We start from the raw sequence: 27,442 nt of genomic DNA, 5'->3' as shown, positions 1-27,442 counted from the left end.
TCAGCACGGGTCAAGAGGTTGCTGAGGGAACGGTTGACGATGGGGCTGACTCAAGATGTCCAGGTATTTGACAAGAAACGCGTCGTGGTTTGCTTTCAGGAGAAGGGGACGAAAGTGCGCGGTGGTCCCATGCCACCGGAGCGCTCTTCTTGATTGTCGGTACGCTCATCTGACAACTCCCGTGCTGATATCTGTGCTGTTTGTAGTTGGTAATGCAACTTTGTCCTCTGCGAGTTCTGGTCTCCAGTGGTTCTCGCCTCGGCCTGTCTGGACGGATCATTGGAGTTCAGAGCATTGAAGCTTCCCGGTTGAAGCGGTTGCCTTCTGACTTGGCTCATTGGAGATGTCTGCAAGACGAAATTCTTCTTATCGGGATCCCAGTGCATCTTGGCATCGTAGTTCATGCTGAGCTGGCGCATATGCGCGTCTCGTGTCTGTCGTTCATCATCATGTCTTGCTGACATCGATGCGGGTGGACGTCTTCGCCGTGCGGTGTGCACTTGTGCCAATAGCATTGTATCCGATCTACAAGTCAAGGAAGGAGGCGCACGGTTCAATAATGGCGAGAGGGGACTGCGAACAGGAAGCTGGAGCGTCAACCGCTGTGCGTAGTCGTCTTCAAGTGTGTCCCAGTCGCGAACGATGAAGTTCTTCACGAGGGTTGAGAGCATTTTTGGTGGCGCCACCACTTCACCTAGTGATGTGTCAACTTCAATTTCTCGGTTTCGAGCATCGTCCACGGTGGCTAATGGTTTGATTTCGTCAACGCTGACGAGTAGTTTGGCTGGATCTAGGTGTGACAAGAATGGACGCTGAAGGCCAAGAAGACCTCGTGAAGTGTCATGGCTTGACATTTTGTTGAGATCCTCAAGTTCCTGTTGCTTTTGCCGTTGGAGCTGCTGCTTCTCTGTGAGTCCCAGTTCAAATGCCTCGTTTTCCAACTCTAGCTGGTGCTTCTTGTTAATAGTTTCACGGTCACGGAGAGCTCGTCGGGCAACCTGGATTCGTTCCTCCCGCTGAGCACGTTCGGAGGCGCACAAGGACCGAACCTGGTGCACAATGTTGATGGAGCTGCTCGCAAGAAAAGCTCTTCCATCAGTGCGTTTCAAGGCGTACAGTTCGACGTCTGCTGAGCCTCCTACTACCGTGTAGGAAACGCGAGCAGTCGAATCTTCGTCTTCAAGCAGAGTTTCCAACGCTACAATTTCACCGACCCGGACAGTGTGGAGTTCGATCTTAAATTGCGCTCGATGTCGAGATTTCTTCATGGCAGCAGCACTCGAGGTCACTAAAGACAAGTCTTCAGCGTTCGAATTGATCTCCAGCTGAGTGGTGACATTCACCGACCCGCTTAGCACGAAAAAGCAATGTGACAGTGGCGAGGCCCCTTCGGTGAGCAGCACGCTGCCGAAACTGATCCGCCGAAGCTCCAGCACCTCAGCGACCTCCACTACGCGAGGTCGAGGCCAGTCCCGGAAGAGAAATACTCGCTGCGTGAAGTTGACCCGCTGGGCCTGCGTGAAAAAATGTTGATGGAACCTTTTCAGCGTGCGCGAATACACTCCTCGTGACAGTTCGCCAAGCTCACACACGGATCCGGCACTGGAAGCAGTCGAAGCACGGAAAGCGATGGCCGTTGCTGTACGCACGGCGGCATTCGTGAACAAAGCGGTCTCGCCTAAACTCTCGCCGGAGCGGTACGTGAACATGCGCGGACCCATGAGGTTCATGTCGGGCTTCTCTCGGGTGCTGACACTTCCGCGTTTCCTGGCTGCACTATCCCCGCACATGACGCTCTGCCTACGTTTCTGCTTCTCTGTTTGCTGTTGGGGGCGTTTAGCGCCGTAGATCCCGACGCTGCCGTCGAGGACAAGGTAAAATACGTCACCCTTGTCGCCTTGGTAGAAAATTGCCTCACCGTCCTGGTACTGGTTGAAGCGCAAGTAGCGGAGTGCCTCGCGCAAATTGCTGTCGTCAACTCCTCGGCACGTTTTGGGCTGCGTATGCCTCGCCCAGGCAAGCAGCAAGTCCAACTCGGCGTAGGAGAAATCGGCTGCCATCCATTTGTCATCTTGGCTGTCGTGAGGAGCTCGACGCTCGTTAACCAGCATTCGTCGCTTGGTTTCAGCTGCCAGGAGCAATCGACGAGCTTCTTCGTGGACATCGACGCCCGCGGCGATCAGTGCGGGCAAATCAACCCGCAGCAAGGTGCTTTCCTTCCATCGACGAAAGCCTCGTGCTTCCCGGCGCTGCAACCACAGTCCCAGCGCTGCTTGGAGGACCAGAGTGTCCTTTTCATCCTGCGGCAAGTGGTCCGGAGAATTGATCGAGTCGGCGACTCCTTTCAGTATATCGTCGAGGTGGTCGTCTGCTGCTGCCAGCAAATTCCTCGTTGACCTCGTAAAAGCTGTAGCCGAGAGACGCCTGGGGCTCACGCGACGCAGCAAATTTCGACGACTACCACCTGAATGGACCGCAGCTTTGGCAATGAACTGCTGCTGGAGATACTGCTCCCTGCACTGGCCACGCTGCAGAAGAGATACCCGAGTTGGTTGCAACAACGCTTCCTGCCCAGATACATTCGTGGCCGACCGAACACTCGCTTTGCGAGCTGGTACAGGTGTCGCCATCCTCTTCCTACAAAACTAGCTGGTAATTTTAGCAGCGAGCATTTAATGAGGAATATTACAGCACAGATTGCTGATGGATTGCTTTGCTGTATTTGAGAAGCTGATAAAATGTTAGCAGACGTGCTGTAACGCACGCCAGCTAGCTGGCTAACTGCGTGTATATGTAGATAGTGAGCCCAGCTTATCAAGCAGGATGTCTCCCCCACTCTCTTAGTTGCGCGTGGCGTCGAAGGTTTCCTTGACCTTGTCCATGAAGTCTTCCGTGTACAGGTAGTGGTCCGGGGTGACGTTGGAGCCGTGGACGCAGATGGCCAGGTCCTTGGTCATGTGGCCAGCCTCCACCGTCTTGATCACGGCACCCTCAAGGCCCAGAGAGAAGTCAATGAGCTCCTGGTTGCCGTCAAGCTTGCCGCGGTGGGCGAGACCACGCGTCCAGGCGTAGATCGAGGCAATGGGGTTGGTGCTCGTCTTCTTGCCCTGCTGGTACTGGCGCCAGTGGCGCGTGACCGTGCCGTGGGCAGCCTCAGCCTCCACCGTCTTTCCATCGGGTGCCACCAGCACGCTGGTCATGAGACCGAGCGAGCCGTAGCCCTGGGCGACAATGTCCGACTGCACGTCGCCGTCGTAGTTCTTGCAGGCCCACACGAAGCCGCCGTCGCTCTTCAGCGCCTGGGCGACCATGTCGTCAATGAGGCGGTGCGTGTACGCGATGCCGGCGGCGTCGTACTTGGCCTTGAACTCCTTCTGGTACACCTCCTCGAAGATGTCCTTGAAGCGACCGTCGTACTTCTTGAGGATCGTGTTCTTGGTGGACAGGTACAGGTCCTGGTTCTTGCTCAGCGCGAAGGACAGACACGACTTGGCGAAGCCGTAGATGCTCTCGTCCGTGTTGTACATGGCGAGGCCGACGCCGGGGCCCTTGAAGTCGTACACCTCGAGCGTCGTCTTGTCACTGCCGTCCGCGGGCGTGTACACGACCTCGAACTTGCCCGGGCCGGGCGCGATAAAGTCCGTGCTCTTGTACTGGTCGCCGAAGGCGTGGCGGCCCACGACGATGGGCTTCTTCCAGCCAGGCACAAGGCGCGGCACGTTGGAGATCACGATGGGCTCGCGGAAGACCGTTCCGTTGAGGATGTTGCGGATCGTGCCGTTGGGCGAGCGCCACATCTGCTTGAGCTTGAACTCCTCGACGCGCTGCTCGTCGGGCGTGATGGTGGCGCACTTGATGCCCACGTGGTGCTCCTGGATGGCGTGCGCGGCGTCCACCGTCACCTGGTCGTTCGTGGCGTCACGGTGCGGCAGGCCCAGGTCGAAGTACTCGATGTCCAGGTCCAGGTACGGGTGGATGTACTTGTCCTTGATCTGCGACCAGATGACGCGCGTCATCTCGTCGCCGTCCAGCTCCACGATGGGCTTGTGCACCTTGATCTTCTGGCTCGTGGCGAAGCCGCGGCGCGCGGGCGCGGCCATGGAGCGGACAGTCTTGGCGAACATGTCGACAGGTGAAGAAGAGGACGCTGGGGCTTCTGCTTCGGATTGAGGAATGAGCTGGGGCCAAGAGGGGAGCTTTGGACAGCCGCTCGCCGATTTGGTGGTTGCTCAACGGGGTCACGTGACTCCATAATAGAGACAAGTGAAAGTGATGCGCACCCCCTTTTACGAGCAACAAAGTACGTCACACCATTTTCGAGATAATCGCTATAAGTATGCTTAGAGATTTTTTCACAGAAAGTAAGTATACTGATACCAGTTTAGTCTATCACCGGTAGATACTGCCTTTTGTACTATGATTGGTTAATTACAGTTGATTGGATGTCTCCACGCTACACCTACCCCGTTGAACTTCAACGCGTTTAACTGCCGGACAGAGCAGTGCAGCGCATTGCGCAGCAGCCTCTCGTTTCCCTCGCGGGTTTTCGCAACTTTGTCATGCATTTACATCCACACACACGTCTGTATGTACCTCTCCCTTTCCTACCATTGCATGCGGGCCCCTAGATGATCTGGGACTGCGGCTCCTCAATCGGCGTGGATGGCGAAGAGCTCTCCACTGGACTTCCAGGACTCATGGGCGCAGGGGGCGGACTGCCGGGGCTGCCCACGCTCTGTGGACTCCTCGGTGACGCCGACGCAGCCGAGCTCGAGGCCGGCGGAGTGTCTGAGCCGTTGGCCTTGGACGGAGACATCTTGGAAGACGTCATCGAGTTCTCCTTGGAGCCTGGGGACAGCGGCACGCCGTCGCCATCCCCACACTCTTCCGCGTAGTCCTCCTCCATGAACTCCTCGTCCTCGTGAATGGTGCCCTGCTTGAAATCGCCCGTCTCTTCGTCGAACTCCATGTCGGCCATCTCCGGTTTCCAGTCGCCAAGCCCCTGGTACGAGAAGCGGTCAAAGTGCTTCTGCTCGGACGGAGACGACGGCAGCGACACCGGCGAGTCCGGCATGATCTCCTCGCGCGCCTCGCGCATCTTGGCGATGGCACGAGACAGGTGGCTTTCGTCGGTGACGTCTTCCATGCGATGCGGAGGACGCGGCACTTCCATCTCCATGCGCAGTAGCTTATCCCAGTCAATCTCGGCGAAGAACGGGTGCTGTTTAATTTCCTCGACGCCGTCGGGGCCGCAGCCAAGACGGTTCTCGGGGTCCTTTGTTAGCAAACTCATAATCAGATCCTGGGCTTCCGGAGTGAACCGGTCGCTGAACTCAGGCTCCTCCTTCAAAATCTTGTCAAACAGAATCGTGGGCACGTTGTGACGGAATGGCGAGTCGCCCTGAATCATCTCGTACGCCAAGATACCGAGCGCCCACCAGTCCACGGCCTTACCGTAGCCCTCCTTCATAATCAGCTCAGGCGCCAGGTACTCGCAAGTGCCAACAAAAGAGCTCGTCCGCTCGTCGTCATCCATCTCCTCCTTTGACAGGCCGAAGTCTGTGCACGCAACATTGCCGTCCGCGGTAATGACGATGTTTTCTAGTTTCAAATCGCGGTACAGAATGTTCGACGAGTGCAGGTGCGCGATGGCGAGAAGAATCTCGGCCAAGTAGAATCGCGCACGCTTGATGCTGAATCGGCCACGACGCCGCAGCACCTGGCGCAGGGAACCACCGCTGTAGTACTCCATCACCATGTAGAGTTTGTCCTGGTTCTGGAATGCATACTTCAGCTGAACGATGTACGGGTGGTCGGCCTCCTGCAAGATGCGGCGCTCTGCCATTGTCTGCGTGACCAGATCCTTGTTCATCACCCATTCCTTCTTCAGCACCTTCATTGCGTACAGGTGGCCCGCATCCGCTCCGTCCTTCTTCAGAACCAGAAGCACCTTACCGCACGCACCGCGGCCAATGACAGTTACGAGCTCGAAGTCGTTCACTGACATCTTGCCGGGCTTGGCGGATCCGCTAAACACGCTTTCCTTCTCACCCGTTCGAACAGCGCGCGGTCTGGACCAGTGAATGAGCGAAGGCAGCGCCCGGCACGTCAAACAAAGACGCACCTGGCCCTCGTGGCGTGTGTTCTCTACTGATGAGCACTTTTCGCAGCATGGGTTCTGACACGTGCGGCAATGCCGGCGCCAACGACGCATGTTGAAAGCGCCCTTGCACACGTAACAGGCCTTCTCCATGCCGCTATTTACATTTTTCACACGGAATCCCGACCACCTTGCCTTGAAGCTTGCGTACACCGAAGGGGCAACAATCTGCAGCAAGTCGACGTCTGACTCACCGCGACCCCCCGAGAGTACTACACAGCCCAGCGGAGTTTCTCTCGACTTCATGCGTTTAAGCGCCTGGACACCCTCCGGTGATGAGAAGTACGCGATGCACCACTGAGCAATCATTTTCCGCAGCGTATAAGGGTCGTCCGACGAGATGTGGTGCGTGGATTGCACGAAAGCCACTCCACTAATGTGGCGCTGCATCTCCGTCATATGAGACCGCAGGGCCTCCACCAACAGCTTGCCACCATCCCGATACCCCACAAGGAATACGTGCGTCGCGCGAGAGGTCAGGACGTGGTTACGCCATCCAGTCATGAATCGCTGCACTGCAGTCCTCATCTGTAGAATAAAAAATAACCAAATTAATCAAGGGCTCAATAGCGACAATCACCTCGATCACCAATACTCACGTCAATTTCCCCAGATCGCGTTGAATCCTTGAAGATATCGTCAAACAGTACGATGCCCAGCTTGTCCTCTTTCGCCTTCATAATATACGGCAGCATGGACCCCAAACTGCCCTTGAAGATGCCGCCACCCTCCGAGCCTGACCGCACGCACAGTCGTGCACTCCAAATACCCGCCGGGGATCCATCGCTATCTCCGATAAACACCACGAGTCTGTCCGAAAACAGCGCCGTCCTGGACAAGAAGACACTGCATTGGATCGTTTCGTCGTCCTACAAATCATATCAGACCATCAATGAGTTTAGAGCTGTAGCCATTTACGGGGAAAGCAAGATCTGCTTCCACGTACATGGGACGTTGTGACCTCGTGGAACGTCTCCATGAGCGTCTGCATCTTGCCCTGCACGTTCTTTGTAGCCGCTTCTAGTAGTCCACCGGGAGGCGGCAACGGCGGTTCGGGGGGCTCCACATACGAATGACGGGAGCTCACAGCGGGCGACGGACTGCCATCCGGATCATCCTCTCCGGGCGTCGAGTCCTTTCTGGAGCGGCTGTAGTGGCTGCTCTCAGAGTCGTCGTTGTAGTCGTCGTCCCCGCCGTGCTCTGAGCGGTCGTCCTTGCCCGTGGAGCTGGTGCTGCGGCTGAAGATGCTCAAGTTGGTCGTGAAGCTCAGCCCCACGCTCTTGCGGCGCACCGCGTCGCGGATGTTACTCATGGCTGCTACGGGCGACTTCTTCATGGTCTGTGGGTGCTCTTCCACGCGTCTGTACAGCTAGAGAGCTTCAAAGACCACCAGAACTTGGCACGTCCTGCAGCAAATTCTGGGCGGTAAGAACCGAGCGAGGCGTCGATAGATAGACGAGACGTGGCTCGTTCCGGTGCGCGATGGCTCTGGATGTTGTAGACTCCCGACGGCGCCCCTAAAGTCGACCTTTCTTGGCGTCCGAAGCGGGTGTGCCGAGCTCTGTAGCTTCGTCTGTGGGGAGAGGCTGCAACGGGGGTTTGTATGGAGACACGCCAGCTGCAGGAATTGGAAAAAATCAGGAGTTAAATAAGGCGCATGCCATTGGCTCGACGCGGACTATTGAACCTGATCGTGATAGGTTAGAAACCTCAAGTGGCTACAGCAGGAGTGAAGCCATTTGCTGGACGTCAATGTCCGGCTTAGCGCGTGCGTAAAGTGAGCGCCGCGCACTGAACTGTACAGCAGCTTTGGGGGGACGTAGCCTCGTCCAAGATTGTTAAGTTATCACGCGTGCCAAGTGCAGTCCACACATCGCTCACCAAGACGCAGAGCTGTCCAACTCTACCTTCCAACCTTCCTGTGAACTTTGTACATTTAGAAGCATAGACATAATGGTCTGGTCATTATGCTGGTCTGCTTCATCTCTGATGGGTATTGTCGGGCTGCACGATCTAAACTCCGATGCAGTTGATGAATGGCAATTGATTTACGCCACGTCAGGAGTCGCTCCAAGCCGCTTCAGGTGCTGCTGCTGAAACTTGGCCATCGTGTCTGTCCAGCAAGTGCACAGACCAATTTGCGCAGATGCCAGGCCGACTACACCGAAAAGCCCGTCGCTCACGCGTGACCCTGAGAAACCCACTGAGGCCACGGGCAGATCCAGCAGCTTCTTGGCCGTCGAAAGCATCGAACCGCGCTGCAGCATGTGGTCCAGCGGGAACGCCAGCAAAATACTCAACAACCAGAAGCCGTTGCAGCTGCGTCTTAATCGCTTCATGAGTGGCTCACGTGGCGACACGCCCAACACGCGTGTGTAGAACACGACGCAGTTCTCTGTGAGGTAGAAGAAGAAGAAGCACAGGATGCGCAGTCGCCGCAGCACTCGGACCGCGCGCATGGGTTCTCGAACATGGCGATACATGTCCGCCATCTCCAGGAACTGCAGAAAGCGGAAGAACCTACGGGCGTCCCCGAAAACCAGCTCCGCTCGGTCCAGTGACGCGATCGTCCTCCTCTTCCAGTCAAATGTTGAGCTGTCCGTCTCTTGCTTCTCCTTCTCTACTGTCATCACTTCTGGCACTTGTTGTGAGTCACGATTGCAACGATTTGTGCTTGCATCGAACTCCCATTGCTGAATCAGCGCCCATTTCGTGAACTTGGAACCATATTGAAGCAGACGGTAGAGTTTGCTGCGGGTCTCTGCTCGTCGTCATGCACGGAAGCGAGTGAGTAATTTATCGAGTATACAACATAGCAATTAACTGCGGCGCTACGGCGCACCCGTCGTGGACAGGAAGAAGACGGCCTTCGCCAGCGCATCGTCCGCGGACTCCATCGTCAGGTTCTCAGTGCCCGACGTCGACCACTGCAACGCAAGATGCAGAACCTGATAATCGATTTTCAGCCAATCGCTCTGAAGCATCAAGTTCTAGCCAATCACGGTCTAGAGATTAATATTGGTGTCTACCACATCGTCTATAATACCTGGGGGAGGCAAGCGCTTGGAGCTAAAGCGGCGGCGAGGCGACATCATGGCTGCCGACAAGGGGCTGACGAAGAACCAGCGGCGGCGCCTCAAGAAGCGTGCGCAGAAGCAGGCGGTGGCCAATGGCGTCTCGATTGAGCCCGCGAGCAGCAGCAATGGTGCTGTCCAGTCGACAGAGCAGCCGACGGATGTGGAGGTGGAATACGTGAGCGCCGACCTTAGCAAGGAGCTGGCGCTGCCGCAGGACGACCCGGCGTTCGAGGAGATGATGCGCGTTTTCGGCAAGTTCTCGTCGGCGGAGGAGCTTTGCGGCGTAACGGACAACGAGGTGGGTGCAGGCTTGCAGGATCCCCGTCCTGCCTGCAGGATTCTTAACAGTTCTTTGCTGTATATTTTCAGGACGGAAAGGACGACGAGAAGAAAGCAAAGGATGAGGGAGAAGACGACGATCAAGTCGCGAACGAGACGGAGGACGAGCAGGTTTTGTCCAAGAAGGCGCGCAAGAAGAGCAAGCGGCTGAGTGTGGCGGAGCTCAAGCAGCTTGTGGTGTATCCTGACGTGGTGGAGGCACACGACGTCACGTCGGCCGATCCGCGTCTGCTGGTGTATTTGAAGTCGTATCGCAACACGGTGCCCGTGCCGCATCATTGGTGTCACAAGCGCAAGTACCTTCAGGGCAAGCGTGGCATCGAGAAACCGCCGTTCAAACTGCCCGAGTTCATTGCTCAGACAGGCATCGCTGAAGTGAGAGAGTCCGTTGCGGAGGACGACGACAAGAAGAAGAACAAGCAGCGTGCGAGAGATCGCATGCAGCCCAAGATGGGACGGGTGGACATCGATTACCAAGTGCTGCACGACGCGTTCTTCCGCTTCCAGACGAAGCCCAGGCTCACACAGCTGGGTGATCTGTACGTGTGCTCTAGTTGACGATTGAGGCGATTTTGTGACACTGACTAACCGGATACTTGGCCATGCTCGCAGTTACTACGAAGGCAAGGAGTTTGAGGTGAAGCTGAAAGCTAAGGTGCCTGGCCAGCTCTCTGATGAACTTAAAGCAGCACTCGGTATGGTGGAAGGCGTGCCACCTCCATGGTTATTGAATGTGCAGCGATATGGCCCCCCGCCAGCCTACCCAAACTTGAAAATTCCGGGTCTGAATGCGCCCATTCCGGAGGGCGCAAGCTTTGGCTACCACCCAGGTGGCTGGGGTAAACCGCCTGTGGACGAGAATGGCCAGCCACTGTATGGTGACGTCTTCGGCAAGGCACCCGAATCAGAGAACCAGGTACAATTGCTGGTGCTTTTTGATTATGTTCTTGTTTGAGACGGCGTGCTAACAGACATCTTGCTGCAGGGTGAGGAAATCAATCGCGAGAGATGGGGAGAGCTGGAAGAGGAGGAAGGTTCGTGAAACAACTTGTACTTGGAGCTATGAATTTTTATCTTACACTGGTGTGTGTGCGGTTTTTATAGTAGAGGAGGAGGAAGAAGGAGAAAACGAAGAAGAAGAGGAAGAGGCGGAGGGTGTTGTGGAAGGCGATGCCGAGACTGAAGGCTTGGATGCAACTGGGCTGGAAACCCCTCTTGCGGACGGCATCTCCAGTGTCGCATCGGGCCTCACCACGCCTGGTGTCGTGGATCTGCGCAAGGGCATTCGGTACGCTGATGCTCTGAGTATTCGTTGCTTTGGTTCGCCCGCGCTAACCTAATTGTTTGCTGGAACAGCGGAACCGATACACCAGATGTACCACAGCAGCTTTACACGGTTCTCGAGCAGAAAGAGGTGAGGGACATCGCAACAGTTTTGCTCCTGCCTTGCAACCATATTAATTGGCTTGTTTCACCATGTAGACATCAGTTGGCACGTCACTCTACGGCTCAGGGCACGCCTACGTTGTACCTGGTGGGGCCGACCAATCGAATGGCACTCGCTCGGAGACTGGTCGGGTTCGTCGCCGTTTCGAAGACGCGCCTCAGTCGGAATCTGCCGATCCTGCAGAAGATGAGGAGGAGGCAGCCAAGAAGAAGAAGAAGGCTAAGACTGAGAAGAGCAAGAAGCTCAAGGATTTCAAATTCTAAGTGTAGGTATCATCATCTCTCGAGCTCTTGCAGTAGACAGCAAAACGTACAACACACGATCTAAACCAACCCAACTGATCTTTTGTCACGTCCTGCTCCCCCGATAGCTGATCGGTTAAATAGCAACTAAGCAGCTACAGCTGCGCTCAAGCAGGCGGGAGCCCCATGGCCTCGCGCAGCTCCATAATCTGTCGTCGTTCCTCGGGCGGCAGTGACTGGATGATCTCGGGCGCCAGGTTCTGCACCTGCTCCAGCAGCTCCTGCTGCTCCCTGTCCAGCTTCTCCATCAGGTCATTCGACACGCCCTGTAGACGACACAAAGTGAGTAAAATTGCACCGTATCCCACTACAGTTGCAGCCCTTACAATGGCATTGGCAGGCGCAGGTCCCGACGCTGTGCGCTCCTTGATCAGGCCGAGACGCAGCTGCCCCTGGAGGATCGCGCGCGCCAGCTCTGGGTGGTCCTGCAGCAGCCGTCGAGTCTCCGCCGGGTCGCTCTCGTTGCACTGCTTGAGCTGGTACACGAGCTCGTACACCTCGTCGTCGCTCAAGTCCTTGACGCTCGTCGCCTTGGTCTCCATAGTGAAGAGTGAGTCATATGCTGTAGTGAAGGTCTTGCTCGTCGACACGCTATTAGACAGGTCTACTGCGTAACCTACATTAATATGATGTGTGATTAGTGTACAGAGCGGTTACCATTGTGCTATTGACGCTTTAGTGGCCACCCACCGGATGCTGCGTATCTCCCAGTCGTCGCTCCGCCGCTCGCTGCTCCTCGTCCGCCCCCGCCGCTTCAGTGCCGCCTCCCTCGAAGCTTCTGCACCAGAAGTAGCAACAGCCAACACCACGTCGGACGAGATGAACGTGGCGCGCCACAACTTCGCCCAGTGCCTGAGCGACCTGCAGAAGGACCTCCAGCTGCCCACGTGCCGCTTCGTGGCCATCGACACGGAGTTCACAGGCCTCTCGCCCAATGAGTTCGAGCGTGAGCAGTACCTGGACACGCTGGAGCAACGCTACCGCAAGGTCAAGCGCGCGGGCGAGAGCTTCCTCATCACGCAGTTCGGGCTGTCGACCGTGCACTTGGACCAGAAGGACCAGTTCCACATCAAGACGTGGAACTTCTACGTGTTTCCGCGGCCCTACGGCTCTCTGGACGAGCGTTTCCTGTGTCAAGCTTCGAGTCTGCAGTTCCTGTCGGAGCACGGCTTCGACTTCAACAAGTTCATTGGCGACGGCATCCCGTTCGTCAACTTGTCTAAGACGTCGGTGATGAAGAAGCGTCTGCAGCGACGCATCGATGGCCTCACGAGGGTGAACAAGAACTTGCAGCTCTCGGACGACGGCGTGGCGTTCCAGAAGGACGTGAAGGAGCAACTGGACCAGTGGATTAGCGGCGGCGCCAAAAAGGGCGAGAAGCTGCTGGTGCCCACGAGAAACTCCTTCTACTCGATGGTTGTGCACGAGACTGCGCGCGCCAAGGCGAGCTACCTGTACTCGGAGGGCGTTGATGGAGGTGTGGAAGTGTCGTACGTGTCCAAGAAAATTAAGGAGGAGCTCATTGCTGGCAAGGTGCGGGAGATGAAGCGCGAGATGGACGAGGCGATCGGCTTCTCCAAGGTGATTGAAGTGTTGAGTGAGAGCAAGCTGCCGGTTGTCGGCCACAACGCACTGCTCGACTTTGTGTATGTCTTCCACCAGTTCTACAAGCCGCTCCCGGAGACGCTGGCTGACTTCAAGACGCAGTTGCTCGAGCTGTTCCCCGTCATCTACGACACCAAGCACGTGACGCTGCGCTCCCCGCTGGGGGACAAACTGAAATCCACGGGCCTGTCGTCGCTGTTCGAGTACATGCGTGAGAACGTCAAGCCGGAGCCCGAGAGTTTGATTCCCAGCGACGAGCGCTTCGACACGTACCGCCAGGCGCTCAAGGCAGAGGCCGACGGCAACGAAAGCTCGCTGTGCCACGAGGCCGGCTTCGATGCGTTCATGACGGCTGTGTGCTTCCTGGGTCTGCTGGCTCACGACGCCAAGGGAGAGCTGCCGGACCAGTTGGTGCCGAAGGAAGGAAGCTCTGCGCGCCTTAAAGTGCGTCTAGAGGAGATGGAGAGCTTCAAGAACCAGCTGAACCTGATGATCTCGGACCAGAGCTTCCTGGACCTGGGCAACGTCTCGCAGACGATCGACCGCGGTCGCGTGTACCACGTGAGCAGCACCACGAAGCGAAGGATCCAGCACGTGCGTATGGAGGACGTGTTCAAGTCGTCCAAGGTGCAACGTATCGTGCGCGACAGCGACCAGGACGCCTTCGTGGTGCTCACGGAGCCTGCTGAGGCGGTGAACGACGAGACCAAGGCTGAGCTGGGCGTCAGCATCACCACATACGACGAGCACGTGGCTGCTACAGCCGAGAAGAGCCGACTGGAGAAGGAGGAGGCCGACCGCAAGCTCTTCGAGAAGATCAGTGCAGCCCGGGGAAGTGGCGAGACTGCCCCCGCAGTCAGCTCCGATGCCACGGAAGCTCCGTCCGCGTGGAATCGCTGCACCATTTCATAGATCCGTAGCTAGAGGAGAAGGAAGTTTTGTCTGACCTGTAAGCTGCTGCCAAGAGCGAGCGAGCGCTGTAGCAATAGAGACCTTCTTGGGGTGGACGCTCTCCGCACCGACCATTCATCGCATTTGTGGCCGTTCACGTCAGAAAAACCGTTGAGCTCCCCATGAGCATCGAGAGCGACAGTGAGCCCCGCGGCGTGCACGCAGCAACTGCAGCTGCAGCCTCGGCCTCCTCTGCTCGCAACAAGTGCGAGGCCAAGCGCGCGGAGGTGCAGCGACTGCGGGAGCGCCTGGACAAGGTCCGTGCCGGCGAAGACGACGAAGACGCGCTGCTGCTGGCTGGGCAGCCCCTGGGGACCACCGACCCGCTCTCGTGTCTCTGCTGCTGTAAGCTGAGGCGGCTCGGACACTGCTACGTGAGTGGGCTACAGTGGTGAAGGAGTTTGGATGGTGCAAGTGTAACGTGACGCTTATGCTGCTGCAGATTCTGCATGAACGACGTGTGGCGGCTGCTGATGGCAGCATGGACACAAAGCTGGTGATTGTCGGCCCTCACTGGATCGGGGTATTGGTGACGCTGGGTATCGTCCTCGTATCTACGAGCATGTTCCTCTCTCAGCACGTGGCGATCATGCCTTGGTACGACACGTTGATCACGTTCGGACTCTGCAGCATGACGCTCTACTATCTGTTTCAGACAACGTGCACAGACCCAGGTATCGTCCGTCCCCAGAAGGAGACGGCGCAGACGGAAGGCGAGAGTGAAGTGGCCGAGTTGGAAGCTGGACAGCTTCCTATTCCAGCGGAAGGGGTGATGGAGGTGCAGGCAGCTCCTCTTGACGAGCCTCGGAGACGTCCGTCACGACGTCGGTTCTGCGATATCTGCGGCATCGAGCAGGATCGTTCCACAGGCCATTGCGAGGACTGCGGGGTGTGCGTTGCTGGATACGACCACCATTGTCCGTGGATGGGCAAGTGCATTGGCCGAGGCAACATGCACGCCTTCAAGATGTTCAACGTGTCGTGGGTCGTCTACGTGACCTTTGTGCTGTTCGTGGCCATCACGAGTGTCGATTGGGGCCACGCAGTGGTGCAGACGCTACATCGAACAGCGTCTGGAGCGTGGGCTCTGACCGATACGCCGACGCAGAACTAGAACACGAGCAGCTGACAGGTGAAGTGCTTGTTGCCTTCTAATATATTACGTTGTTACTTGGTCTCGCCGTCGGCAGCCAGCTTCTTCTGTTTGCTTTTCTTGCGCTTCTTCTTCTGCGACGTACCAGTCGGGGAAGCACCGTTTGAAGGAGCAGCTTCAGTCTGCTTGGGCTTCTTCAGCTCTATCTTCTTAGCAGACGTCTCAGCCAACTTGGGTTTCTTCTGTTCCTCCTTCTTGGCAGGTGCAGCGGTGGGTTTGACCTTCTTCTCCTGCACGTCCTCGGAATCACTGGACGAGACCTGAAAAACAAAACAGCAGACCAAATGTCAGAATAACAATTCCTACTTCCACAGCTCATCACATGCAGAACACGCATTGACATGGATGTTGCACAGTTATGACTCGTATGATTCCGACGGGAAAGACCACAAGAGCCTTTTACGAACGCAATAGGCAGGTGCCGCTTAAATTGCCACCTCGCCGGAGCAAACCTTCCCCGAACGCCACCGCTCCCGTTAACGCGCCCCTGACTCCACTCCTCCCGCCATCGTTTCCGACAAGCAGTTAGGAGCAAAGATCATGGACACCGAGAGCAGATAGCGTCGGATCACAGCCGCATCCAGCACAAATGAGGCAGCCACAGCCCCCACCCTACGCCCACACGGAGACAGCCTTAAGGACCATGCGCGAGTATTAAGACGAGAAGAACTCTCGCCATGAAAGCATACACTTTCCTATCCCATCTGGTCTGGACCCCCGAGGTATCGAGACAAAGACCTCGGGGGTAATTTACAGATGGGGACATGATAAATTTCCCACACAATGAATTCAACGCACCTCATCCCAGCTCTTCACCGGCTTCTTGTCCTCCCGAGAACGTTTCTTGCTCTTCTTGGTCTCCTCCTTGGGCGCCTCTTCCTCGAAGACAGGGCCAGGCTGGAAGTATCCCGTGAGGTTTACGGCACCTGAGCCGTTGGCCACGTAGAACTTGACCTTGTGGCCGAAGACCAGGTCCAGCTTCACCTGTAGTGGCTGGCTGGCACCTCCCAGGTGAGCCACTGCACCCTTCCAGGCTTTGCCATCGAGCTGCTGCGTCTCGAGGCCGAGTGCCAGCTGCGCGTCCGTGGGATTAGACGCGCTGCTCGTGGCATTGCACACGTTGAGCACGAAGCCCTCGGGCACCTCTACGATTGCCGCCTTCGTCTCCGTCACCTTGCAGCCCCAGAACGCCATGATACACGGGCAATGACCGAGTGAATAATGAGCAGCGGAGTGGTGGCCACCGAGCAGCTACAGTGGCTCGTTTTTGGGCCAATAGAAATGAGTGGTGAGGAGGATAGTGTGGCGGACATAATCTGTGACGTGTGCGGGCTCTAGCCCAACTTTTTGTGGAATAAGTCTTTCAAATCCACTAAATGGGTTCGGAAAGTCGGATCCTCCACGTTGCTGTTTAAATGGCTCGGAATGTCGCAAAGTGGGCAACTTATCCTACACTGCAGGATAAGTTGCCCACTTTGCGACATTCCGAGCCATTTAAACAGCAACGTGGAGGATCGGAGGTCGGCTCGACATAACCACGGGTTTTGGAAAGTTTAGATCATGTTTTTGAAATTTTAGAATTTGATTGATAGGTTGAAATCGTCTATCAAGATGCGAGAGCTGGAAGTTTGCCAGCATCGCCCTCCTGAGACGGTCAACTCTCGGATCGGTTTGTCGGCCTTGCTAGGCAAATAAAAGGTAGGTAAGCTGTCCAACCTGAGAATGGCAATACAGCAAGCGTGTCAACACCAAGGCCAAGCAAGACCAAGCAGCTAGTTGGGCTCGAAGTCTTCCTCGAATCCTCACATGAAAACACGTGAGTCCCGTTGTTTTATTGACGTACCGTTAAGCAGAGTGGGGGCAAGGACGAGGAGCCAATCGGAAATGGATCCTCCGCCGAGTCGCACAGGTGGTGAATGTGTCCCATTATGTTATTAACGAGGCATGACGAGCCTTGCGTGGACCAACCTCGTTCTCATTCACCAATTTGCTGTGCGGTTGACAGATGAACGACGGCGACAGCAAGAGGAAACTTTGGGGCATTGATTCGAGCAGCGAGGATGATGGCTGCGATCTACTCCGGCGCTTGGACGAAGAACGTCTGCGTGAGCATCACCGGTGGAACCAGAAGCGCTGCCTTGCTGTACGAAAGCGGGCAGGAAATGCAGGGAATGCAGGGGATGCAGTCGCTGTCGACGGCTTGGATTTCGGAGGTATCTCGGACGGCTCTGGTTGTGCTGCGAACGATGACACGGAGGCTGCTCAGGATATAGCAGCTGTGTTTCGAGAATGCTGGTCGGCATTTCAACGCACTAGAGGAGCACAAGGTGTTCCGGACAAGACGCATAGTACTGAAGCGGTGATGAACCAGGACGGTGGGCATACAACAGAAGATGACGGTGACCTTTTAGCTTTCTTGGATGTGGAGAGAAAGAAAGAGATGAATCGCACCAGGGTGCGTCGATTGAGGAAAAGGAAGCAGGAAGCAGCCATGAGGGTACAACGTCACGAAGTCGGTGCTGATCTTCGACCTCATTTCAGCAATCAGAAGTAGAAGGAATTGCAGCGCAGCAGGCAGCGGCGGTGCAGGGATCGAACTCGACAAGCAGGCGACGATGATGTGCAGGACGATTTATTCGATAACGAACTCGGTGCGGACGAGCGCGCTGAATGCTTGGCGAGGCTTCGCGAATCGCTAGGAGCGGAAGGCCTTGATGAATGTGTGTGCGTTTCGTGTGACCGCCTTGTGCTTCGCCAGGACACACAGCGGGTGGAGGACACGGATTTCAGCTACCTCCGGAATATGCAACAGCAGCTTACTGTTGACACGACAGATATTCCACAGATGCTCGTCGATATGTACCGACCGCCGATTCATTTGACTAAGCTAGCGGGAACTTCGTTATTACCTCGTGGAATACAGAGCTACCGTGATGGTGATTGTTCGCTTCGTTCGTGGATGACGGCTTGCAATGAATGTGACAGATCGATTCAACAGGGAAAACTGCCCAAGTTTGAAATTGGTAATGGTTTTTTTGTGGGATGTCTTTCGAGAGACTTGCGCGGGTTGACGATTCCTGAACGGCTAATGACTCAGCTCGTGCATATTGCAGCGATGACGCGAGTGGTGCGAGGTGGTAGGCATCGGTGCATTCGTTCGCATTGCATTGCGTTTGATTGTGTGCCGGGACCACCGGTTTGTTTGCTACCACGAATGATGAACGACGTTGTGTGGTTTCGAGTCGTCTTGGTGGGCGAGTTTACGTCTCCACAAGCCTGTCACGTACGCAAAATGCACCGCATAAGGAAGCAGCAAGTCAACAATGTGTTTGCCTTCTACAAGCAGCACAATCACTTGTATACGGACGATGATGTGAATGAGTGTGCACTTAACAGTGAATATACGGATGATGATATAGAATAAGCGTTTTTGGAGCAAGTTGGTGATCCTGAAGGCAACTTGGATAACGAGATCAACAGAGAGCAAGAAAGCGTCGGTGGAGAATCAGACGCATGGCGTTTGGTGGGTCCACAGGATGAGTGCAGCTTTATTGAGCGGCGACTTGGACTAGCAATTGATAACGCCCCGATTGCAGTCGGTGATCATCCTGTGGTATCAACACTGAGCCCGGAACGCCAGTTTGAGATCAGACGCTCGACTCAAATTGCCAATGACGTCTCCAAAACCTTGTTAGCGCGAATGTTTCCACATTTGTTCCCATTTGGGCATGGTCATCCTGGCGAGGACCGCTAAATTCACGTGTCGGTGGAGGAATGCGTAAAGCATTACACATTGCTTAGTCAGCGCCAATTCGCAGAGGATGAGCTGTTTTCATTGGTTGCGTTCGACCGTATTTCACAGCGCAACATGTACATCCAGAATCATTTTCGCTGCCAGCGTTTTCCGCATCTGTTCTAAGGCTACGAAAATGTAAATGCCGAGAGGCTGAGGCATGCCCTTCTCCAAAACGAGCGGCGTCGTCAGGGGTGCCTTCCGTGGAAACCCGCAGACGATTCCGTAGCCGAACGCCTTTTGAAGTCGGTAGAAGTCGGTTCACGCTCAGTATGGGGAAGCAATGCTGAGCGTACTCAGTGCCAGCACAAAGCTTTTGCATACCAGGCAAGGTTTGGTCAGCCAGCGTTGTTCGTGACCCTGACGCCCAATACGGACAACTCTCAAGAGTGTTAGCACAATATACAGGTATTTCATCTGTGGCTACACTGTTCGATGAACTTGCAGCCCGCCTACCAAGTAAAACTGAACTAAGAGAATCCAGCCGGGGAAATGATTGTGCATCGGCACGGCTATTCATGCGGCACGTTGATGGGTTCATACGGTACGCTTTAGGGATCGATCCGGCTACTCGTAAACGACTATCTTTTCGTGGATTATTTGGTGACGTGAGAGCTTACTTCGGCATGGTGGAAACTCAGGGTCGCGGCACTATGCATAATCACTTTTTGATCTGGTTAAATAAGTGTCCATCGAATTCAACTTCCGTTGAAAAGATCTTGAAGTCACCTGAAGGCAACCGTTTCCGTGATCGAGTGGCTTCGTACACTGAAAGTATAGTGCAAAATGAACTTCCTATTCCATTACACGAATGTTGCTGCTCTAGCTGCGGAGCAAGATTTTCGAACCTGAAAGGACTACCGATACCGAATGCAGCTCGGTAGGATTCTCGCGTCATCAGTCGAGTTGTTCGATTTCACTGCAGCGCAGCAGAGCCATTGCTGATCGAGTGCACTCACTGTGGTATGAAATCCAGCTCTCAGCACCTCATTCGTAACGCGCAATTGAAATGTCGCCCGACGCATTGGCCTGTATGGGAGCGTCCTCTGGAGAGGTTGAAAAGCAAGCGACGACTGAAAGTATTTGCCGTGACACGAAGGCATGCGCGGTACGAAACATCAGTGAGCGTGACTCAGTCCATACCAGCTATTGCAACGAAGAAAAGACTCATGAAAGCGAAGTTCTTACTGCGAAACTGCTTCATCAGGCCCGCCAGCGGCAGCAGCGTATGTGCAACAGTGACGATGATCCATTTAGGAACGATGAATTGACTCGGCTTCTTGAGGTGTCATCCCCGTCGACGTTCGATGCCCGAATGCCTAAACACGCTCAAGACTATATGGTCTCAACGCTTGCAGTGTTGCTGAACCAACATCTTTGGAGCCACACGCCCAGCTGTTTCAAAACGGCTACCACAATGTTGAATGATTCATTCGGTCGGTATCGTTTCCCTCGTGCCCGTGTTGCAGAAACATCGCTCGAATCGGCGGGAGTAGAGCTGAAACGTACTCTTGGACATGAATACATGAGCGGATTCAATTATGAAATCATGGCCTCGTTTAAATGTAACCACGACATTCAGGTTCTTCTTGGTGGTAGCGACGTCACCGATCGCATTTACTACTGCTGCAAGTATGTGACAAAACAACAGAAACAAGTGGATTCTCAAGTAGCTGTTGCTGTAACCGCACTAAATCGCAGACAAGAACGAGAAAATATTGAGGAAATTGTCAGTGCTTTCCTTAGTGCTTTTCAAACCTTTCCGTAGCTTGGAAAATCTCATTGGTGATTCGGATTCTTCCGAAGATCGGACGTGGCTTCATTGTTTCGAGCTGTGGAAGCCAACACGAACCAAATTTGTAGAGGAAGTCATGAATAATATGAACGACTTTTATAGTGGGCAGGCAAAAAGTAAAGCCCAACGTGAAAGCTCACTAACAGTTCAAGAAGATGAACTGACTGACAAACATGACAGTATAGATAACGATAACATGTTTGATGGCTGTGACGATACCAACAGTCGATTTGTCGACGTAATGCAAGAGGAAGCAAGCGACACGCAGTTACTTCAAACAGGGGACTCGGAAGAAGATAGCAATGTCATAGACCCTGCTGCATGCCCAACCCCTGTGGCTCCTCGTGCCCGAATTGCTAGTATGATAACTATTTTCAAGGAGAAGGGTATGCTACAAAATACTGCCGAAGCGCTTGTTCAAAATGGCTTTGTCCGGTGGCCTACAGCAGGTTTGACCACTACTGATATAATGAAAAAATGGGTCAAACGCTCTGCCACGGACAATTCGTTACGTTCACATTCCTCGTGTGCTGTCATGCTACCAAGAGAGACAGAAGTTGTGGAGCTGCTTGACATGTGTTTAGTCGAAGCTAACATGCAATGGCATCCTGTAGCAAGCATTTCTGGAGAACCTAAGCTTTCGAAGTTGTTTAGTAACATCGCGGAAGTTTCACGACTGTATACACTAAATCAAAGGCAACACTACGCCTTTAAGGCAATCGCAAAGGTATTACTAATGCGATGGAGACAAGCAGAGATCTCGAATGACTTAGGAACCTCGCCGCACGAGATACTGAGCAGTGCCCAACTGCTAATGTTGTTGGGAGGCGAAGGCGGCAAAAGTCGTATTGTGGCAGCCGTGCAGGCTTTTTGCGAGAGTTGGGGTCGGCAACACTCTGTCATCAAGACTGCGCTGACTGGCAAAGCCGCAACACTTATTGGAGGAAGGACATTGGCAGGTTTCTTGCTTGAAATTCGAAAACGACAAGTGAGTGATACGATAGCAGACTTGGATTTGATTTTTATTGATGAGGTTTCGATGATGCGAAAATATCAGCTCGTACAACTGGATAAACGCTTACGCATAGCTAAGCGGGTCTCTGGGGTTCCGTTTGGCGGGGTGCATATCATTCCTGTCGGCGATATTTTGCAGCTACCTCCGGTTGGTGGTGAACCAATTTACAAAGACCCCACTCACAAAGTCAATATCTCGACCAACGAGCTCGCTGGCTATCAGTTGTGGCGTGTGTTTAAAGGCGCTGTCATTCTTAAAAGAATGCGTTCGGTTTCAAAAAGACCCTGAGTGGGGTCGTGGCTGTCAGAAGGCCCGCCTTGGCATCTGGACACCCGAGTTTATCCGCCTTGTCAATTCACGCGTTGTCACTACCGAAAGCTCTTTGAACGAATCGAACAGGCAAATAGCGAGTACTTTTGTGACTCCCGATAACTCAACAAGAGTTTCGATTTTACAACTTGTTTATTTCAACTATTACCAGAAGGCGACTATCCGGTCCGTGTCATAGCAAATTTCAAGGGTAAATTAAACGCACTCCGAAGGTCTGAAATAAGAATGATCATGTAGCTCCCAGATACAAAGTTCGGCAGATTAGCGCCGTATCTTGACCTCGTCGTCGGTATGCCTATTCAAGTCACACAGAATATCCGCTCAGCAAAAATGGTAGCGAACGGCACTTTGGGACGATTAGAAGCTATAATTTATCATCCGGGTACTACATTTCGGCTGGTACATGACAGCACCGCCGACATGACAGTCAAGGTGCCAAGCTTACCTCCTCCTGCTGTAATCGTACGAATCGATCGGGGCTCTAGTGCTGCTGCCATGGTAGGGTGCGAAGATGCAGACATATTTCCTCTGTTTTTCGATACCAAAGCTTATAGTTGCTGCAACATTGCACTAGCTGGTTTGATAAACGGAGTTCCCCGTTCTCTCAGCGTTCAGATGGAGCAATTTCCGCTGGTCTGCGCCGTGTCGTCCACTGTTTACAAGGTTCAAGGGGATACTCTAAACAACGTGGTTGTTACCGAGTGGAAGTCGGAAGGTGTGATCGCAAACAAACGAGAACAGCCCTATCTTTTAGTGTCGAGAGTCATGTCTCGCCTAGCGTTTAGTACGCTTGCACCTCTAACAAACGACATTATTTATTGGACACACCCACCGCGTGCCACACTAGATGCAGAAGCGCACCTAGAACGTCTTAGCGATGAGAACCATCAAGCGACTGAAATCCACGTAATTAAAACGTCTACAGTACGTCGCTTAGACGTTCTGTTTGATAACTAGTAGTATGGGTGTGGATTCGCACACTAGCCTTGGCTTTCGTCGTGTCAGTCAACTGCCAATCTATCAACGTTAACAAGCTGTATCACCTTCATGCAGAAGAGAAAAAATTACAAGAGTACTTACAAGCCCGAAAATGTATATTGTGTCGCTGAATTTTCAATCAATTTGTTGTAGCGTCCGGCGATCGCGATATTGCTAGTAATATACGCTACATGCTACTGACTCCAAAAGAAGCTCTAGATGGTGCTAAACAGCATTCGTTGATAAATGGACACATTCATTGTTTCGTTTGGAACAACAGCTTGCTGAACTAAATGCATATCAGCTGAAAACCTACGATCCTGCGAGCGAGGCTGCTGCACTGCGATTCGACTCCGGGTTGATCTCTCACGCTACAGAGATCGGATTAGCTCTATTCGAGCGTCGAGTGTTGCGGAACTGAATGCGATGAAAACGGTTGATACGCTTGCGCACTGAGGCCAAGCTGGTGCCTCAAAATTGGCAATGCCACACGAAACAAAACGGGTCTTGCAGGACAACCGTGTCGTCGACCATATTGAGTACACGTGGGTGGTGATCAGGGGCACTTTCGTAGTCAGCGGGCCCAAGAACCCCATGCACACAGATATTCTTGCGATCATATCCCACCGGTTTGTATACCACGTCTCCACGAAAGAGAATGATATCGCCTTTGCTGAGTTCGATCAGCACATGATTAGACTTCAATGCCACCTTGTGGTTCCAACCAAAAGCATAAAAGAAAGTGTTCGCTTGGGTTGCAATCATGACCAAGCCGGGTATGGCGCATGCATACAGGAGACCCAATTCAGATGAAGCGGACTCAAATTCGCGCCGAATCATTTTTGCCTTGGTGCCAGCAAGCGTCTTGATGAACCGCCATTCTTTCGGTTGAGACCGAGGAAAAAAACGTCTTGTAAAAACGCTTGAGCGCCGAGGTAAGTGACCGAGATGTTTCGTCGGGAACTTGCGCTTGAAGACGGTCCTCCTCTTCAACCTCGTCGTCGAGAATACCGGTGGACCAGTTAAGGACGTTGTCAAAGTTAGCGATGTTGCGAACTCGTTGATACTCGCCTCCGGGATGGCGCGGCAGAGAACCACGAAGCCTTGCTTAGCAAAATGCATGGGGGCTTGCATGGCGGCAAGGTGAGGTTGTCGGTGACCTCGGTGGCAAAATGAAAAATAAGCACTGGCGAAGCTCATGCATAAGGTAGTCAAGTGTGCTTGGAATAGCACGCTGCTCGTAGCTAATACTGATATAAGTAAATGCAGTCTATGCCTTGATTTCTGCTTGCTGCGCAGCTAACCTTCCAGTATGTCCACCAACAAAGCAGCGTCGCACCTGAAGCTATAAGCCCATTCAGTGAAATAGTAAGCGTCGGATAAGCTCCTCACACTTACTAGTAATACAAACTAGTGTTTGCGGGACCTTCAATAAACTAGCAATCCAATCATGATGATAGAAGTGGGTTCGCTTCGTAAAAAGTGTGATGGGCTGTTCTTTTTCGATACGACGACAAAATTCCTAAATTGACCCCCCGTCTTACAACCAACATCCGACCCTGTCTTGCAACCAAAATCTGACGAGACTGCATTGATTGTTCTTACGATTCCTCAACTACCCCTTTACTAGGCGGCTTCGGTTTTGCGAATAAACATCTGGCATCGCGTGGGCCCGTCGCCACTAGGCCGGCTTCCAGAAAGCCGTTGCGGATGGACTCTGCGTCGACCTTATCCCACGCTTGCAGCACTGAAGCGGCAATATAACGCCGCTTCTGGGCTGCATCAGTGAATGTGCCGTTTTCAATAACAAACGTAGTGTAGATACTTCTTAGTCTATCCTTGAAAGGTTTCATAACGACGATATCCATCGGCTGTGCCAAGCCTGTCACCCCAGAAGGCACGTAGACCACGCTGGTGTACGCATGATCCACCAGGCGAGTCCGGATGCATGTGTTTTGAGGCAGTCAAGAGCTAAAACGCTAGGACGTTGAATGTCGGGGGCCCAGACCTTGTCAATCCATTCAATCATTACTCTCTTGTCGCAGTAGGCCTTGGCCTTGGCCTGTCCCAGTCGTATGTCCTCTTTCAGCTCGTCGTGGACGATTGCCCCTGGCGTCCCCGCAAACACGACCATTGGCCGCAGTTTGCGACCCGTTGCCGACGCGCATAAGAACACGGAGGCTCGGAAAGAGTCAGGAGTCGTAGCTAATAAAAAAATTAAATCGTAACGGTATTTTGCTAATGCATATTCCGGAATATGTATTACTTCCACAGTAATATTCAATATTAATGCCAAATATAGTGCTAACTTACATGATAAGAGCTTTTTGGTTCGAAAGTTTCAGCTTTAGAAATAGATACACAGCCGACAGTCTCTTGCTACACCAGCAGAACCAAATTCTTCCTCTCTCAAGTAACCGTCATGATGCAGCGCGCAGCACGTGGGCTGGACACCCCTGCGGGGACCATGGGTCAGGAGCAGGCAGCAGATTGAGCCTACCATTCGGCAATTCACCACGACCAACATGACAAGCCACTCGCTGCGCTGTTGGCACAGCAGCATATGCCAATGCGTCACAGAAGTATACGATCCAGTGAATCTCCTCGCGTGGGTGTTGGGTATTGGAGTCGTTGACAAAAGCATTCGCCTTTATAGGCATAACAACAAAGAAGATCAATGTGTTGACATGGTGTTAGCTGGATACGAGGCATGTGACTTACCAGTAGTGACGCTAGCCGGTCGTGATCAGCAAGAGCGCCTGGCGGTGTTTGAATATGGGCAGCTCATCACGCTGCTTGGCCAGCTGTTCCGACACGTGCTTGGTCTCCCCGACTTGCGCTACAACGTCGGCGGCGGCGTAGTTGATGCCGCGATTGCAGCGCTATTGATGCATTTGGAGGGAGTACTGGAAGCAACCAGAAACCGCACCGCTGCCCAAACACAACTATCCAGGTACTTGTACGAGCTCGAGCGGGGGATCGCTGTGATGAACGCTCGCTTAGCATCAGCTGTGTCTATCTCCAAGTGCTGTGAATAGGGCGTGCACTTGAAGACAAACTTGTGTACTGCAAACCGCGCGTGCGTTGGTCGAGCCGCCACCGGAAAGGAGGCGCACCTTGCATCCGTCCTTGAGTGCATGGTTAGTCAGCTGACTCGGATAGGCGACCGTCTGGTACGCCTTGAATACGCATACAACGGACAGCTGACTCGTTTGACTGGCGCTGATACCCCAACTCCAATGTATGCCGATACGCCAGCGCCCTCCGTAATTGCTGCTCCTCTGTATGTTGAAGCGCCTGCACAGGCGACAGCAACAGAACTGACAGGGCGTCTTCTCAACTGGTGTGTCAATCACATCTGGCAAACAGCCAAAGGAAAACGAAAACAAAAATAAGCGAGCAGAGGCAAAGGCTGCGGTAAATATCATGATATAACTGTATCTGGAGTTGCTCGAGATCCCAGTTGTGGTGTTGTAACTCACAGAAAATGTCGTAAGTGCGGCTTTCACACAATAGCACAACAATTCGCCGAGCCAGGTCGGCATTGTTGGGCCTGCGCAGGTTTATGTTGGTTTCCTTTGCCGTTCGGCCTAGTCAAGTCCAGTTGAGTCTCTGCTCTCGCTGAGCACCTAGCTCCAAACAGCTTCAGAAGCTCGCCTGAGCGGGGCAGCTTCTGCCTCGCAAACCCTGTGACCTCCACCAAAGGATGAACGTCGGCGTGCGAGCGCTTTTACAGGTCACCGAGCGCAGAGTAAGCTGAGCTAGAAGATTGCGGAGTCCTGGGTTGTTAAGATCCATCTATTCGTCGATTCGACGAGGTTTGTCTTCGCTGGTAGCGAGAAGTGCCCACCCTTGGCCGACCTTGGTCTCTTGGTGTTACTACTCCCCTACAATCTATGCCTCTCAAGGAACAACAACAGACATAATCTAGCCCACGCAGGAATTTCCCGGAAACGTGTACGCTGTTCTTGGGCTAAGAAAATTCTGCTCTGTTTTGTTATCTGTGTGTCTTCGCGGGGGGGGGACCCTCTCCTATCGATTATATACAAATACCAAGTGAAATGGAGTCGTTATAGATCTCCGCCGACCCTTCGCTCAGATCCCTGATTTATCCTCTCTACTAGGAACAACCCGCAACTGGCCTACGGTCGCCAAGTGTTGCCACTCGCTGAGTCTTCGTTTAAGTGAACACTCCGGTTAGGTGCGATGTACCCAACTGGACCAGACAAGATGGTCCACCCAAAATATGAGTTTCCCTACACCACACCAGCTGAGCCAGCACGATCTGTTGCGAAGGCGTACCGGGTCTGGAAGCACCTAGTCTGGGAGCTAGCATTCAAGCTAGACAGCACGGCGAACACACGGCTTCACACTTTTGGCCAGAAGAAACCCACTCGCAAGGCATCGTCGCATCCTGATGCGTACCTCACCCTTGCCGCTCAGTTCCTTGCGCTCAAATCCAGCGGGGCTATTGCCGACGCCTGTACACCTGAATCG

The 27,442-nt window shown here is 53.8% G+C and overlaps 10 protein-coding genes across 11 annotated transcripts; 3 read left to right on the top strand and 7 right to left on the bottom strand.

Moving 5' to 3' along the window:
* Positions 1-447: 447 nt before the first annotated feature.
* Positions 448-2,111, bottom strand: KRP23_1252 (uncharacterized protein; the record flags this gene model as incomplete). The annotated part of the gene is made up of 2 exons (XM_067883015.1): positions 448-525; positions 582-2,111. The coding sequence occupies 2 exons, from the start codon at positions 2,109-2,111 to the stop codon at positions 448-450; spliced, it is 1,608 nt and encodes a 535-aa protein (XP_067751823.1).
* Positions 2,112-2,840: 729 nt separating this feature from the next.
* Positions 2,841-4,124, bottom strand: KRP23_1251 (Isocitrate dehydrogenase [NADP], mitochondrial; the record flags this gene model as incomplete). Of its 2 annotated transcripts, none has more annotated exons than XM_067883002.1 (1): positions 2,841-4,124. In XM_067883002.1, the coding sequence occupies one exon, from the start codon at positions 4,122-4,124 to the stop codon at positions 2,841-2,843; it is 1,284 nt and encodes a 427-aa protein (XP_067751821.1). The 2 variants fall into 2 exon arrangements, with proteins under 2 accessions (XP_067751821.1, XP_067751822.1); XM_067883003.1 differs by having other exon boundaries at positions 2,841-3,527.
* Positions 4,125-4,624: 500 nt separating this feature from the next.
* On the bottom strand, positions 4,625-5,146 carry KRP23_1250 (uncharacterized protein; the record flags this gene model as incomplete). The annotated part of the gene is made up of 1 exon (XM_067882991.1): positions 4,625-5,146. The coding sequence occupies one exon, from the start codon at positions 5,144-5,146 to the stop codon at positions 4,625-4,627; it is 522 nt and encodes a 173-aa protein (XP_067751820.1).
* A 901-nt stretch (positions 5,147-6,047) lies between these two features.
* KRP23_1249 (uncharacterized protein) lies at positions 6,048-7,496 on the bottom strand (the record flags this gene model as incomplete). Its single annotated transcript, XM_067882980.1, has 4 exons — positions 6,048-6,071; positions 6,125-6,688; positions 6,760-7,029; positions 7,107-7,496. 4 exons carry the CDS (start codon positions 7,494-7,496, stop codon positions 6,048-6,050), a joined length of 1,248 nt encoding a protein of 415 aa, XP_067751819.1.
* Positions 7,497-8,208: 712 nt separating this feature from the next.
* Positions 8,209-9,057, bottom strand: KRP23_1248 (uncharacterized protein; the record flags this gene model as incomplete). Its single annotated transcript, XM_067882969.1, has 2 exons — positions 8,209-8,921; positions 9,003-9,057. The coding sequence occupies 2 exons, from the start codon at positions 9,055-9,057 to the stop codon at positions 8,209-8,211; spliced, it is 768 nt and encodes a 255-aa protein (XP_067751818.1).
* Positions 9,058-9,253: 196 nt separating this feature from the next.
* On the top strand, positions 9,254-11,286 carry KRP23_1247 (Splicing factor 3B subunit 2; the record flags this gene model as incomplete). Its single annotated transcript, XM_067882958.1, has 7 exons — positions 9,254-9,535; positions 9,607-10,115; positions 10,189-10,492; positions 10,562-10,610; positions 10,681-10,864; positions 10,933-10,990; positions 11,059-11,286. 7 exons carry the CDS (start codon positions 9,254-9,256, stop codon positions 11,284-11,286), a joined length of 1,614 nt encoding a protein of 537 aa, XP_067751817.1.
* A 146-nt stretch (positions 11,287-11,432) lies between these two features.
* On the bottom strand, positions 11,433-11,867 carry KRP23_1246 (uncharacterized protein; the record flags this gene model as incomplete). Its single annotated transcript, XM_067882947.1, has 2 exons — positions 11,433-11,591; positions 11,652-11,867. The coding sequence occupies 2 exons, from the start codon at positions 11,865-11,867 to the stop codon at positions 11,433-11,435; spliced, it is 375 nt and encodes a 124-aa protein (XP_067751816.1).
* A 151-nt stretch (positions 11,868-12,018) lies between these two features.
* Positions 12,019-13,842, top strand: KRP23_1245 (Poly(A)-specific ribonuclease PARN; the record flags this gene model as incomplete). Its single annotated transcript, XM_067882936.1, has 1 exon — positions 12,019-13,842. The coding sequence occupies one exon, from the start codon at positions 12,019-12,021 to the stop codon at positions 13,840-13,842; it is 1,824 nt and encodes a 607-aa protein (XP_067751815.1).
* Positions 13,843-14,003: 161 nt separating this feature from the next.
* KRP23_1244 (Palmitoyltransferase ZDHHC14) lies at positions 14,004-14,995 on the top strand (the record flags this gene model as incomplete). The annotated part of the gene is made up of 2 exons (XM_067882923.1): positions 14,004-14,255; positions 14,324-14,995. 2 exons carry the CDS (start codon positions 14,004-14,006, stop codon positions 14,993-14,995), a joined length of 924 nt encoding a protein of 307 aa, XP_067751814.1.
* Positions 14,996-15,048: 53 nt separating this feature from the next.
* Positions 15,049-16,228, bottom strand: KRP23_1243 (uncharacterized protein; the record flags this gene model as incomplete). The annotated part of the gene is made up of 2 exons (XM_067882912.1): positions 15,049-15,294; positions 15,833-16,228. 2 exons carry the CDS (start codon positions 16,226-16,228, stop codon positions 15,049-15,051), a joined length of 642 nt encoding a protein of 213 aa, XP_067751813.1.
* Between the last annotated feature and the right edge of the window lie 11,214 nt (positions 16,229-27,442).

The sequence above is a fragment of the Phytophthora ramorum genome, assembly GCF_020800215.1.
Source record: "Phytophthora ramorum isolate Pr-102 chromosome Unknown Phyram_PR-102_s0001, whole genome shotgun sequence".
Lineage (NCBI taxonomy): Eukaryota > Oomycota > Peronosporomycetes > Peronosporales > Peronosporaceae > Phytophthora > Phytophthora ramorum.
Note: the sequence above shows the minus strand (reverse complement) of the source record. Positions and strands in the feature narration are given on the sequence as shown.